Genomic DNA, 12289 nt, shown 5'->3' with positions numbered 1-12289 from the left:
CTAACACTGCACCGTTATGTCTTACTCAGCTGTCCTACTGCTTGGCTTGTGCTGATGATGCCATAACAACATCCACAGTTTGGTCTGTGTTGTTTAAACATGTGCCAATGGAGCCATTGCTGATCTGCACTCAGAACATCTATTCCTTAAAATTCTTTGTTGTTTCCACAATCTTTGTGAAATATAAGGCAATTCATACTCTAAATATTTTTACCCATCATGAAACTTAGTAGTCAAGAAAGACTCACAAGAAGTGTTTATATCCACTTCTTCCTCTATCATCTCTTTCATTTCTGGTTCCTTATTGATGCTTTTTATCTGAATATATTAGGCGCACACTTCAGAAACACTAAAAGAGATGGTGCAACATAAAAAAAATGAAAAAGCTCTTTACTAGCACAGTGCCAGTTCTTGCAGTACAGCACATTCTGCCTGTTCTCCCCAGATGTTATTTTTGAAGAGATATGTGAATGCTCTCAGTACTTCAGTTGTAACATTCCAAGCATGTTTCCGTGTGTGTGTGTTAATGGGCTAATTCATGTGTAGGAGTGCGCAGGAGAATTGAAACTACTGCTTGCACAGGTGATCTAGTACAGGCTAGTTGGTGGCATTTCTTTTTATTTCAAGCTGGGTCTTCCAAATTTATTTTCCAAGATTGAAGAAGGAGTTGAATATAAGTTAAATACTTGCAAATGCACTGGTAAAATTTCCCTCCCTTATTTAGCATCAAAGTCACAAAAATCTGTATTTGAGAGCAGTGCCACTCTGCTTGAAATTCATTGGTATAATGATAAATGTACAGTGCAAAAATATAAAACTTCTGTTCTTCAAAAAACAAGTTTTTAAAAGTAGAAGTCAGTTTGCAAAGTGAAGCCAGTAAGATTTTCCTTCTTGTGAAAATCTTTTAAACTTTGCCCTCCTAGAGCAACTGGTGTTAGTAATAATCATACCACTGTGCAGGAATTTGCTTGCAGTGTTTTAGTGGCTCCTATCAACATTAACAAATATTGATCCGTGAGCTTATTTCTTGACTGATAAAGAAAGCAGGAACAGTTTCACGCACTTTCGCCCTTGAAGCATATGCAAACACTGTGTGAGTTTGAATATTCTTACTAGGAATACATACTCTCTTGTTCTTAATGTAATATTCTTTTGTTACTATTTACCATTCATTATTATTAGTTAGTAGATGTTCTGTAATATCCCCAAATAATCTGACTGAGATTTATAGGAATATAGACGAGTTAAGCATTTTACAAGCAAAGGATAGTCACAACCTCAGAAGTCAGAGCTGAAGGACACTGTGTTGTAATTAGAGCCTTGAGAGTGTGTGTGCGTAGTATGTAATCCAGAAGCTTTGCACCAGAGGATCTTGATTATAGGCTTAGAGCCTAGATTCCTCTTTACTGAAATAGACGCATTGGGCCAAAGAACACACCAGTTGTTACAAAGATTCCTGAAAACCAGCATGATACACTAAAAAGCTAAAGGCCCTGTGTGTATATGAAACATCAGAGCATTGCTCATAAACCGAAAATCAGTTTCCTTTAATTTGAAGTTAAGAGTTGGGATTTGGGTTTTGGGTTGCTTTTTAAACAGCAGGTCCTTCAGTGAAGGAAAGAAGGCTTGAAGCATGATTGATAGAAAAGAGGATTGATTTTGACATGTGTGTAATTTCCTTATGAATACAGGAGTACACTGAAGCCACAATAGTGTAAGGCAGCAATATAACATCATGTCCTTTGGTCATAGACAAGAGAAATGGCTGTTGCGCCAGCTGAGGAATGACAGAATTACCTTTGTTAGGGTTGTTCTTCTGACAGCCACTCAGCTGTCACCTTCCACTTTGCCTTCCATTTTAAGAGTTGTGTTTGTATCTCCTTCTAGCTCGTAAGCAGGAGATTATCAAGGTTACTGAGCAGTTGATTGAAGCTATCAACAATGGAGACTTTGAAGCTTACACGTAAGTTTTCTCATTAATTGGAGGGGCTGAGGAGATTTCATGTATGTCAAACTGTATATGTAAATATGCATATTTATAGATGAGTGTGTGTCTTTGTATTCATGTATTGTTGAAGTTAATTCTCAGATTACCCCAAAAACACAGGACATTTCATCGCTGCTCTGCCTTGGTTTAAAATATGCATGGTTGACAATTTCAGAGGAGGTGCCTGTGTAAATCAAACACACTACTCTGTCAAGACAGGATCATAATTTTGATGCAAAATATGCAGTGATCTATCTTGGTATATGAAAGTAAAGTCATGTTTGCCATTTAAAATCCGGAAAACACAGCAGAATTTTCTTTTAAGAGAAAAATTGTATGCTATGTAGAGATTGATATTGCCTAGAATGCCATTTGTGCTTCAGAGTGTGAAAGACCACATGGAATTCAGGTGCCACCATCCTCTACTGAGCACCAGGCATTATGTGCAAGAGTGGCAAGTGGCCTGATTTCTCTCTCAACTTTTTTCTGCAAAGACAAAAAAAGAAGTAGAGGAAAGCCCTTTCTAGCATTTCTTTTGGTGTCCTGTGTTTCTGTGGGTAGATCGTGTCCTGCTGCTGCACAAGCCTCACAGTGACACTGCTCGTCCTATTTAAAGATTTGCCAGCACTAAGCGCTTGTTTGGTATGATCACATTAAAGCCTTTGTACAAATGTCAAGTGGAAACTTATCCCAAATTCTTATCTAAATTTTGTCATTAAAAAAAAAAAAACAAACAAACTTGTTTAAATAATGATGTGATACATTAAAAATACCCTTTGGATTGCACAGAAGCAGTTTTCAGAGTTACAAGTGAAAATTCCTAGTTCTAATACCATTCACTTGTGGTGCCATCTTTGGCAGTCTTTCTTTTGGTCAAAATTATTTATATGGAATCTAGTCCACTTGAAGCGAGCTGCCCAATTTACTGATTTAAGTGAAACCAGAATTCCATCAATTCTCCCCATTTAAGTTCTTTTCCATTGTCATGTCACAGGTAACACGTCTGGTGGGAATAAAGGAAATTTTAAAAGTAATGTCTCCCGTGTTACATAGCTGTATGTGATAATTACAGAATTTCCTCCTTTCCACAGAAAAATCTGTGATCCAGGCCTTACGTCTTTTGAACCTGAAGCTCTGGGTAATCTAGTAGAAGGGATGGATTTTCACCGGTTTTACTTTGAAAATGGTAAACATTCCTTTTTCATCTCTGTGAATCTTCATTTGTTCCTTGTTATTTCTTTCTCTGGTCTAATCAGCATTTTGGTTTAGAAGTTAATTGATTTGGGCATGGGGAAGGAGTATTATTTTTTTCATTCAGAGTTCTGCTATATATGTTTTTCCATCTGTTTCTGCTGCACTCATTCGCACATCATAGGGCACCTTGGATAGCAGAGGAAAGTTTCAGGTGTCTGGAAAGAGAAAGCCAAGATGTATAGAAGAAAAAAACAAACTGTAGATAAGTAATTCTCATACATTTTATTCCATTGGAGAAAAGAGACATCATGCTGTGAGTATACTTAAAAGAAAGGTCCCTAAATCATGTGATTACAGTGATTGTGACTAACAGTCAGCACTCCCAGTGAGTATGTGAAGTATTGGGGAGGACATTGTAGTCACTCAGTCTACATGGCTGAGGGTCTGATCAGCTGTCTCTTTTGTATTGGTTTCTGTATTATCTTAAAATTTTAATGTATATTTTTCAATATATATATTTATATAAATATGAAAACCTCAATATATATACTATATATTACAATCTTGTCAGCTATAAGAAAGAAACATTACCCATAAAGTGGATTTAATAAAGTTTTGGAGGATCAGGTAATGTAGGTAACCATTTTAGAGCAGACGTGACTCAAAAGGAAATAAAATATAAATGAAGATACCAGCTCATCCAGTAATTTCTGAGAAATGCCAGAGCATAAAATGGGGTTATTGTATTCCTAAATTCTCTTCCATCTCCAAAACAGCTTTTTCTGTATTTTTCCTTAAATTGTTTCCTTTCATTATCACTGCTTTTTAGTTTTCAGAAATCTCAGCACTTAATAAAATATGTCACAGGACTGAGTTAAAAGCTGAATTATTATAACTGAAAATATTAAGTACGACTGTCATTAGACAGTAGACACAGCAGTGAAACTCGTGTTCAGAGAACAATGAATTGGGAAGCTCAAGATGGTGGGCCCACCTTTATTTAATCAATTTATATGGATTAAATTATATGCACTTTGAATACTTCCCTTATAGGAAAGGGGAAAACATACTTTATATTGTGATTGTGGTTATTTCTACTATGTACTTGAGCTAGATGTCAGTCAGGTTTATCAGTGAGTAATTCTTACTTTGTATCTGCTAAGCTTGCTATTTTTGTTTTGTAAGATGAAGTGCAGTGAGTTATTCTGGCTTACAGAGAGAAAATTTAATTTATCCGTTGTCTGTGTTTGTTTCATAGCTCTGTCCAAAAGTAATAAGCCAATCCACACCATTATTCTCAATCCTCATGTCCACCTCGTGGGTGACGATGCTGCTTGCATTGCATATATACGGCTGACGCAGTACATGGATGGAAGCGGGATGCCAAAGACTATGCAGTCAGAGGAGACGCGGGTCTGGCACCGTCGGGATGGGAAATGGCAGAATGTTCACTTTCACCGTTCAGGGTCACCAACAGTACCTATCAAGTAAGAGACAATTGGGACCACAAGCTCGAACTATGTAGGTCAGACCAGATAGTGTAATAAATAGCTGCTTTGGGCCTTAAAAACTATGAAACTGCCCTGGATAGTGTAATTTCTTGTGGTCATTCATGCAGTGTGTATTATATCCAATAATGTGCGTATAGTATTGGTGCAAATATTTTTTAAATGATTGTTCTTGTTTTCAACTGTGATGCTCACTGATCCAACTCAGTCCCTGAACTGACAGCTTCAAGAGCAGAAAAATGTTTTAATTTAGATAAGGCTTGACGGAAGTTACACAAAATAGGATTGGAAAACCTGAAACAGAATTTCAGGAAAACCTGAAAAAAATAAGAAGCAATAGGATATATGGAGCTGTTAGAGCTGACTGAGAGTTTCAGGGAAAAAGTATCACTTTTCTGAAAAACTGAAGTTTGAGTTTTATTTGTTGTGATTTCCAGCCACCTTTACTTACTCAGGCCTAGTTATATTCACTGCAAGTTGATTTTGAGCCAATTTATGTATTTACTTTGTGAATTGTCATAGAACTATCTGTTGCATTCTTATCTCTTGGCACACTCTTTGCTTAACTGCTGAACAGTCACTGTCTGGTAGCTATGACATCTATGTGGATAAGCCTCATATCTCTCCCATCATCTTTTTTCCTCTCTTGTTCATTTGGGCATCTTTGCGTGCCCTCCCATACCTTCGGAGTCATGCCGTGACTCAGAGCACACAAACCTCAGGTCCTTGAGCCAGATGTTCAGCAGTGCAGGTTACAGCACCCTCATAGCTGCAATAGCGAGACAAAGAGTCGTGGCCTTCTCAAGAGGCTCTGCTCAAGTCCTTTGCTTTTCTTCTGCTTTCAGCCTTCATTAATGCTGCTATGTCCCTCGCTGGCCTCTGACTTAGGTTAGGCTGTATCCAAATTAGACAGTACTGGTATAGGCTTTGATTTGCTTGAGTGCAAGCCCTCTGTATAGAATATAATTAAACTTGTGTGAGGTGTCTTAATGTGGATAGTGACTGAATTTCCCAGTTTGGATGATAAGGCCTTAAGTTTCATCTTTCTAGCTTCATCATGTCCCATAATTTACTTCTTGCAATGCTATTCTCCCATATGAAATAATACTTATCAGGTAAGGAACATGATAGAGTGAAGTGTTAAACTCTAGTGGAGGTGATTTTTTTAAGGGAAAAAAAGATTCCATAGTGATAACTGTTACATTTTATTTAAGAATATGAAACCAATGGAAATAGGAACAATGTTGTCCTTTGTTTTTCACATCCTAGCTGAACTGCCAGTGTTTAACAGATAATATTTAAAGAATAGTTACATTTTCTTGAAATGCAGTGTTAAGTAGATTTATGATGTTTTCATAAAGGAGATATTTGTCAAGGTGTCTGACCTGGGTATGTGTAGAACCAGAAAGCATAAGTGAAACGGGTTCACCTGTCTCAGTTCACCCTGGACAGTACATGTTCATAGCAGAATGGCATGAATTGAACTGGAGAATTATTTAATGTTTTCCTTTGGGATTTCCCCCCCCCTCGTTTTTTTGAGAAGGGTTTCTTTTAGGGGGAGAGGGAGATATATATATTTTTTTAACTTAACCATATTTGTAAGAAACAATCCTAAAGAGAAAAAGTAATTAATTACACTGCGACACCAACACCAGAAGGCAGAAGATCACAGGAATTATTGAGCAAATTATATAGTAATTATTCCAGTAATACTTTGTAGAGATATACTGAACACCTTCTCCAGGTGCTTCTTTTTGAAGTTTTTAACAGGAGCCTCAATACTTCCTTCACGTAACATGTACATGTGCAATGGGCTGTTGCATGCTATAGCATGTACTTTTCTTAGGAGCATTTGTCAGCAGTAGTTTCTCTGGAATATAAGGGGGTGCACTGTGCATCCAGCTGCCTCAGAGAAACCGCTGGCCCCTCAGACTGCACGTTTTAAGGGAATGCAGTCGTACATACAGATCCGAGATTTGCCTCGCAGAAGCACTGCCAATATTTAGGCACTGTTCTGTATGGCAGCTCACGCTCTCTAATAAAGGTAACAACTCTGGGACTGAGAGGTAATTCTTTTGAGGCTGCAGGGTTGTGCCTATGTCAGGGGGTGCTCTTTGCCTATGGGGTCAGACAGAGGAGATTTCAGGATTGTGAGAGTGTATTTGAGCTGAAAAGGTCACAGAGGAGGAGCAGCAGCTCAAAGCCTTAGAGCATGGCTGAGCCTTAAGGAGAGATGCTTTTGGATTTCAACATAACCCTAGATAGGTAGACCCTATGTAGCACTGGCAACAATATCATATAAATCCCTTGCCTAACCCTTACCTTGAATTCAGAGGGCTTTTTGGACTTGCTCATATCACTGTTCTAGAATATTATTGGTCTGATGGTTAGAAACCTTACTTTCCAGTCTAAATTTTAGTCGTGTTTATTATATCCTTGTTTATTCTTCTTTCATCATTGTTCTCCTATACTGGGGATAGGTATGCAGACATGAGCTCTCTTAAATGAAGGCTGATTAGATCACTTCCCACCTATTTTCGTAGGGTAAATAAACAATGCTAACTTGCTTGGCTTTGTCGGGTAGGATCTTCATTTTATTGGCTGCCTTAATATAAGCTTTTCACTGTCTTTTTTGGTTTGAGGTTTGTCTTTTACTTGGCTTCTTCTGAAATATTGCATACAATTGTGGTCAGGGCTTTATTTAACTTCACAATGTCTTTCTTTTCACTGTTGAGAATGCCACACCTGTTTCTGGCAGGAATTTTGCACTTTTGTTGTCTACATCCAATTAGCAGATCATCTAAGACAACCATGTATTTATCCTCAACTGTCATTTCCAACCAGTGAGTATATAGAAATTTATGCTGAGTGCGCAACTTTGCACTTGACATTATTACAAGTAATATTTCTGGATTATCCAGCCCTCAAGGTTATTTGATTCTTCTTGTGCAATACTCCCACTTTCCTTTGTACTTAGAAGTGCCTTCCACCTAAGTGTAAGTATACTACGTGAAATCATTCCTACTGCTTATGCTTAGGTCATTGGCAAAGACTAGTGAGTCTCCTGTAGGCTGATAGTTCTCCTTTCAGCCTAAGCACTGTCATTTTTCTTTTAGTTATTTTACATAGTCTTTCTTTAATCCTCATCTTCTCAAGTTTAACTGGCCAGTTCCCATGTAGTGCCATGCCAGAACTCGCCTTCTACAGCCCATCCTGACTGTTTTTTGGACTGTCCTGAACTTTGCCTTTGCTTTTCCCAGTCAGAGCAGCAGTGTACTAGTAACTCCATTTTGGAAAACTTCAGAAGAAATTTAAGTAAAAGATTGTTCTAGATTATCCTTCTTTGCTTTTCTCATGGCTGAAATGTATACAGTCTACAGCTATTTATTTATTACCAATAAACAATAGGTGATAGTGGCACTTCCATGATAAAAAAAGCATCTTACACATAGTGTCTGAAGAAGGATTTCAGCCTGCAAAAGCATTCCTAGCTGTGATCTGCTTTTGTGAATGGTGGCATCCTGGTTCATGTCAAATGAGTTGCTGCAAGCACCATAGCATATTTGTTTTCAGGACTACAGTAAAGAGTGTGCATACATCTAAGGGCAGAACTGAGCTCTTTGGTAGCGGTAGGTGTACAGAAATGTTCCCCTTACAGCAGATAGTTTATTTGGAAAATAATATGAGCCCAAATGTATATTTAGTTTATAGATAAATTTTCTTTGTACTTTTTGCTGTAAGACCACACAGACTTTGGTTTCTGTCTTGTCCATTGTTTCTCTGTATTTGAGTGATATGACAGATAGTAGGAAATCTTTCTTAAGAACTTGTGCTGATGGGCTTCTGTAGAACCGTGTCTGCATATACACAGAGAGCAGACCTGCATGATATAAGCAGTCAAAGGGCTATTGGACCTAAAACTGACTCCCAAACCTAAATTCCAACCTACCTGAGGCTCCCAGGCGTGTATTTCCTCACTTATCACTCCTTCTTATATTTTCATAAGTTAAATATCCAACAGCAGGAAGACTTAAGAGTTTGTTCTGTGTTTGTGCAGTGCCTAGCACAGCGGGATCCCTATCATGACTTCGGCCCCTAGATGCTACGGTAATACAAATGTTATTACAAGCTGAGTTAGTTAACGACTTGCTTACACATTCTTTTTCTTTCATTTTCTCTTTGCATACGGCTCTAGCATGTCTTGCATGTGAATGACATCTGATTCTTCCTTGTTACTCAGTTCAGTTTCTTATGAGAGTCTCAGTCTGTGGCAGTGTCTATAATGTACATACTAAGGAAGTTAAACTCAGAGATTCACATCTGAATTCTGCCCTCCCTCCTTTGAGAAGCTGATTAAGGCACTTATCTTCCTGCCTCAGTTTCCCTTTCTAACAGCCTCTCTGGCATGTTGTACAGATTGAAAATGTCAGTAAAGTGGTTTAAATAATAAAAGAATGCTTTGCCTGAGCATTTGGGTTCTTTTTTTTTTTCCTCTTGATTTTCCTCACAATATTGTGTTAAATGATCCAGAGATTTTTTTTGAATAGTATTGGCTAACACTTGAGCATGTGTTGTTTGTCTGGTTATGATGTTACTTCAGTAATGGCAATCCGTTTTTTTTCTCCTTTCTCCTAGCTAAAAATGTCAGCGGTGCCGCTTTTGCATTTTCTGTACCCAGCGCACCTGGTTGATTACCATCTTGGCCATCCCGTTCTCTTCATGCATGTTTCTGAGTGCATGAAGTTATAAAGGTTCTTCATGTAACACTTCTGTGATGCACCATGTTGCTGTATATTCCATCTGTACACTGTTAACATTTCAATGAAGGTGATGTTCCATGCAAATAGAGAATATCAAGGCATAAAAGGAAAAAAGTATTTGATGGACAGCAGTAGATACAGAATACATTTGTCACTTTCTCCATTTATGCCAAGTTTTGACAGACAACTTTAAAAATATCCTCTTTATTAAAGAAAAAAAAAAAGAAGAAAAGAAAAAAAAAATTAAAAAATAAAAAGTGTGGTTTACCCTCTTTTTTTAAAGAACTGTTTTTTGACTCTTCTCCCGAGTCCCCAGATTTTACTTTGGTTCTATTAGGGATGGTTGGGATTTCTGCTAGCAGCTCTGTTACTGTAAAACAGACTTTTATTACAGCATGTAGATGGATGAAATCACTGATAAATGTGGAAGTGATAATATCTTGACTTTGTACCAGCTGAAGAGCCTTCTTAGTTTGTTAGTCTGTGTAAACTGGAAAAAAATCATCATTTGCTGGCTTGGTCACTTCAGAATTAACTGTCTGTGTTCTGATGAGCTAGCAGCTTCTTTTTTCTTTTGGGTCTTTACCTTTGCTTTCTTACTACGCTAACTGAAAATTTCTATTGAATGATAAAGCAAAATTAAACATTCTAAGGAGCTAAGTGATGATTGAGGGGGCAGTTTTGAGGACTGAAATGGAAGAACAGAGAAAGATATTTACTGCTTTTAGAGTGTACTGTAAATTTTTTAAGGAGGCTTTAAAAATTTTAAATCTTGGTTAGGCTTTAGACCAGTTGTGTGGTTAAGTTACTTGAGAATTATTAGGCCTTAAAAGCTTCGTATGAATATTTTACTTACTTTACACTGCTGCTTCTCTGGAAATGTATTGTGGATACACCAGTTTTCTAATAAGACTGAACACTTTACCACAGATGTGCTTCTCCTCCGTCTTCCCCCTCAATCTGCTCTTGGTTTCCTAAAATCCTGACGCAGTGTACAATATGAAGGACATCAATCTCTGCAGCATTACCAACCTGTTTGGCCCTCGATCCATGGCTGCAGACGCCTGTAATGCTGCGCAGGGAGCGCTCCCGGTGGCAGTTCCAAACACAAACTTTGTAACAGGGACTATTTTTGCTTCCCTTATGTCGCTGTGAAAATACATCCTTGCAAGCGTTTAGGTTCATTCCTGTCCATTTTTAATGGAAAACCACAGGGATCGGATATTTCTTTTTTTCGTTTGTTAATTATTCTGTTACCAACAGGGCTAACTGTTCTCTGCAGCGCTGTATAGTGCATGGTATCTCAGTCAATGTTCTTTTTAGTGGTTAAAAACTTACAACTCGGCAGCCTGAAGTTTTTAAAATGGGAAAGCTTCCTAATTTGTATAATTTCACCTTTCTGTGTTGATTACTAATTAAAAGCAGTTCTTAAACACTTTGATGTTGTTACTAGTGGATGTATGGTAGATGGATTTAAGCTTCTCTGATAATTACTACATTATTTTAAACAATATATATTTAAAATAAGCGTCTACAATAAATGTCTTGAGCCATATTAACCTGCCAATGGGATCTGTGAAAAAAGTAATGGCCTCATTTTTTTTTTCTCATTAATTACTTCTTTTTTTTTGTGAAGCGGCTATAAGTGGCATACCTGTATTTAAAATTATCAAATTAGGTGTAGGGTGGGTTTTTTTATACTTCTACCATAGCATGTGGTGTTGACGTATTACTGTAGACCACGTTTGTCTTCCACACCAAGACGTGAGGAAATTGTGATTTGTTCTCTCCACCACAATTGAATGATACACTTCTCTTCTGTCATTTGGAACACTGCAGTTTACCATGGGACACAGTGTATATATTTCTTGCCATAATGGTAAATGATTGATATATTTAAGGATTAATAAATATGTGATTTCTGCTGACATTGTGCTTGTGCTCGTGTTTTAATTTCACAATTAATTGTGATTTTTGCATTGGAAAACGTTTAGCATCTGTTTGAATTAAGTCAAACATGCAGATACAGTCTCTTACGAGCCAAATTTGCAGTTTGAAAATACGAATGTTTGCTTTTGTGATTTGTCTTTTGGTTAGTTCTTAACCTGCCTTTCCTCAGGACACAATTATACACTGTTTAAGCTGTACTTTGTTGATAGATTTTGCACTTACCTTGTAATTATAGTTCCATATTTAGAAATGTTTTAGGTAATTTGCACATTTCTGTAGCCACCTTACTGTGTTTCATATGCTCAGCCTGTAACACAAGGAGCTATAAGAGTGTTTATTGTATGATTAAAGTTTCAGACCTTAAAATGCATTAAGTCCATAAACAATTAGGATTTAAAATAATATACCAGTTTAAAAGCTTTCCTATATGTTTTTAATGATTTTCAGGCTGTCCTATGCTGAGCCACAGCTGAAAACAGCCCTTTATGCCAGGAGAAAAGAGAGACCGAGGGGGCGGAGGAGAGGAGACAACTTCTGACTTTGATGGATGGTGAAGCACAGAGCTGGACCATTTCTCTGGTCCAGGGCCAGGGCAGCGTAGTTGTGAGCCAGGTCTGTAGCAGCGGCGCTGATGTGGCAGTGACCCAGGAGTGCTGCCTGTTGAAAGAGCGAGAGAGTATTCCTGGTTTGGGGAATAATTTGTTGCTTTCTTTTGGGTGGCATTTTGCTGTGTATTTCTAAACAAAAAGAAAAATAGTTAGGAGATAGCTCAGAGGTTTGGAATGTTTTGGTAAACCCCAGAGGAAGCAAAAGTGGTTTAGTCTGTTGGGAAGTTTTATAGTTTGTCATATCACTCCTGCTTACTTTATTTACTCATTTTTTCCACTAAA

General features: G+C 37.7%; 1 protein-coding gene across 15 annotated transcripts in view; it reads left to right on the top strand.

The window, feature by feature from the left end:
• Nucleotides 1-9849, top strand: part of CAMK2D (calcium/calmodulin dependent protein kinase II delta) — a gene marked incomplete at its 3' end in the record, with an annotated part of 157792 nt that extends 147943 nt beyond the window's left edge. For 14 of the 15 annotated variants that reach the window (XM_080343394.1, XM_080343389.1, XM_080343397.1 and 11 more), the window contains 3 exons: nucleotides 1888-1963; nucleotides 3079-3173; nucleotides 4440-4672. In XM_080343394.1, coding sequence (XP_080199520.1) covers nucleotides 1888-1963; nucleotides 3079-3173; nucleotides 4440-4672 — 404 coding nt within the window. Of the gene's footprint in view, nucleotides 1-1887; nucleotides 1964-3078; nucleotides 3174-4439; nucleotides 4673-9324 lie in introns of those variants that run through there. The other variant, XM_080343386.1, reaches the window with a different exon arrangement.
• Between the last annotated feature and the right edge of the window lie 2440 nt (nucleotides 9850-12289).

Source organism: Nesoenas mayeri (genome assembly GCF_963082525.1).
Source record: "Nesoenas mayeri genome assembly, chromosome: 4".
Classification (NCBI taxonomy): Eukaryota; Metazoa; Chordata; class Aves; order Columbiformes; family Columbidae; genus Nesoenas; species Nesoenas mayeri.
Note: the sequence above shows the minus strand (reverse complement) of the source record. Positions and strands in the feature narration are given on the sequence as shown.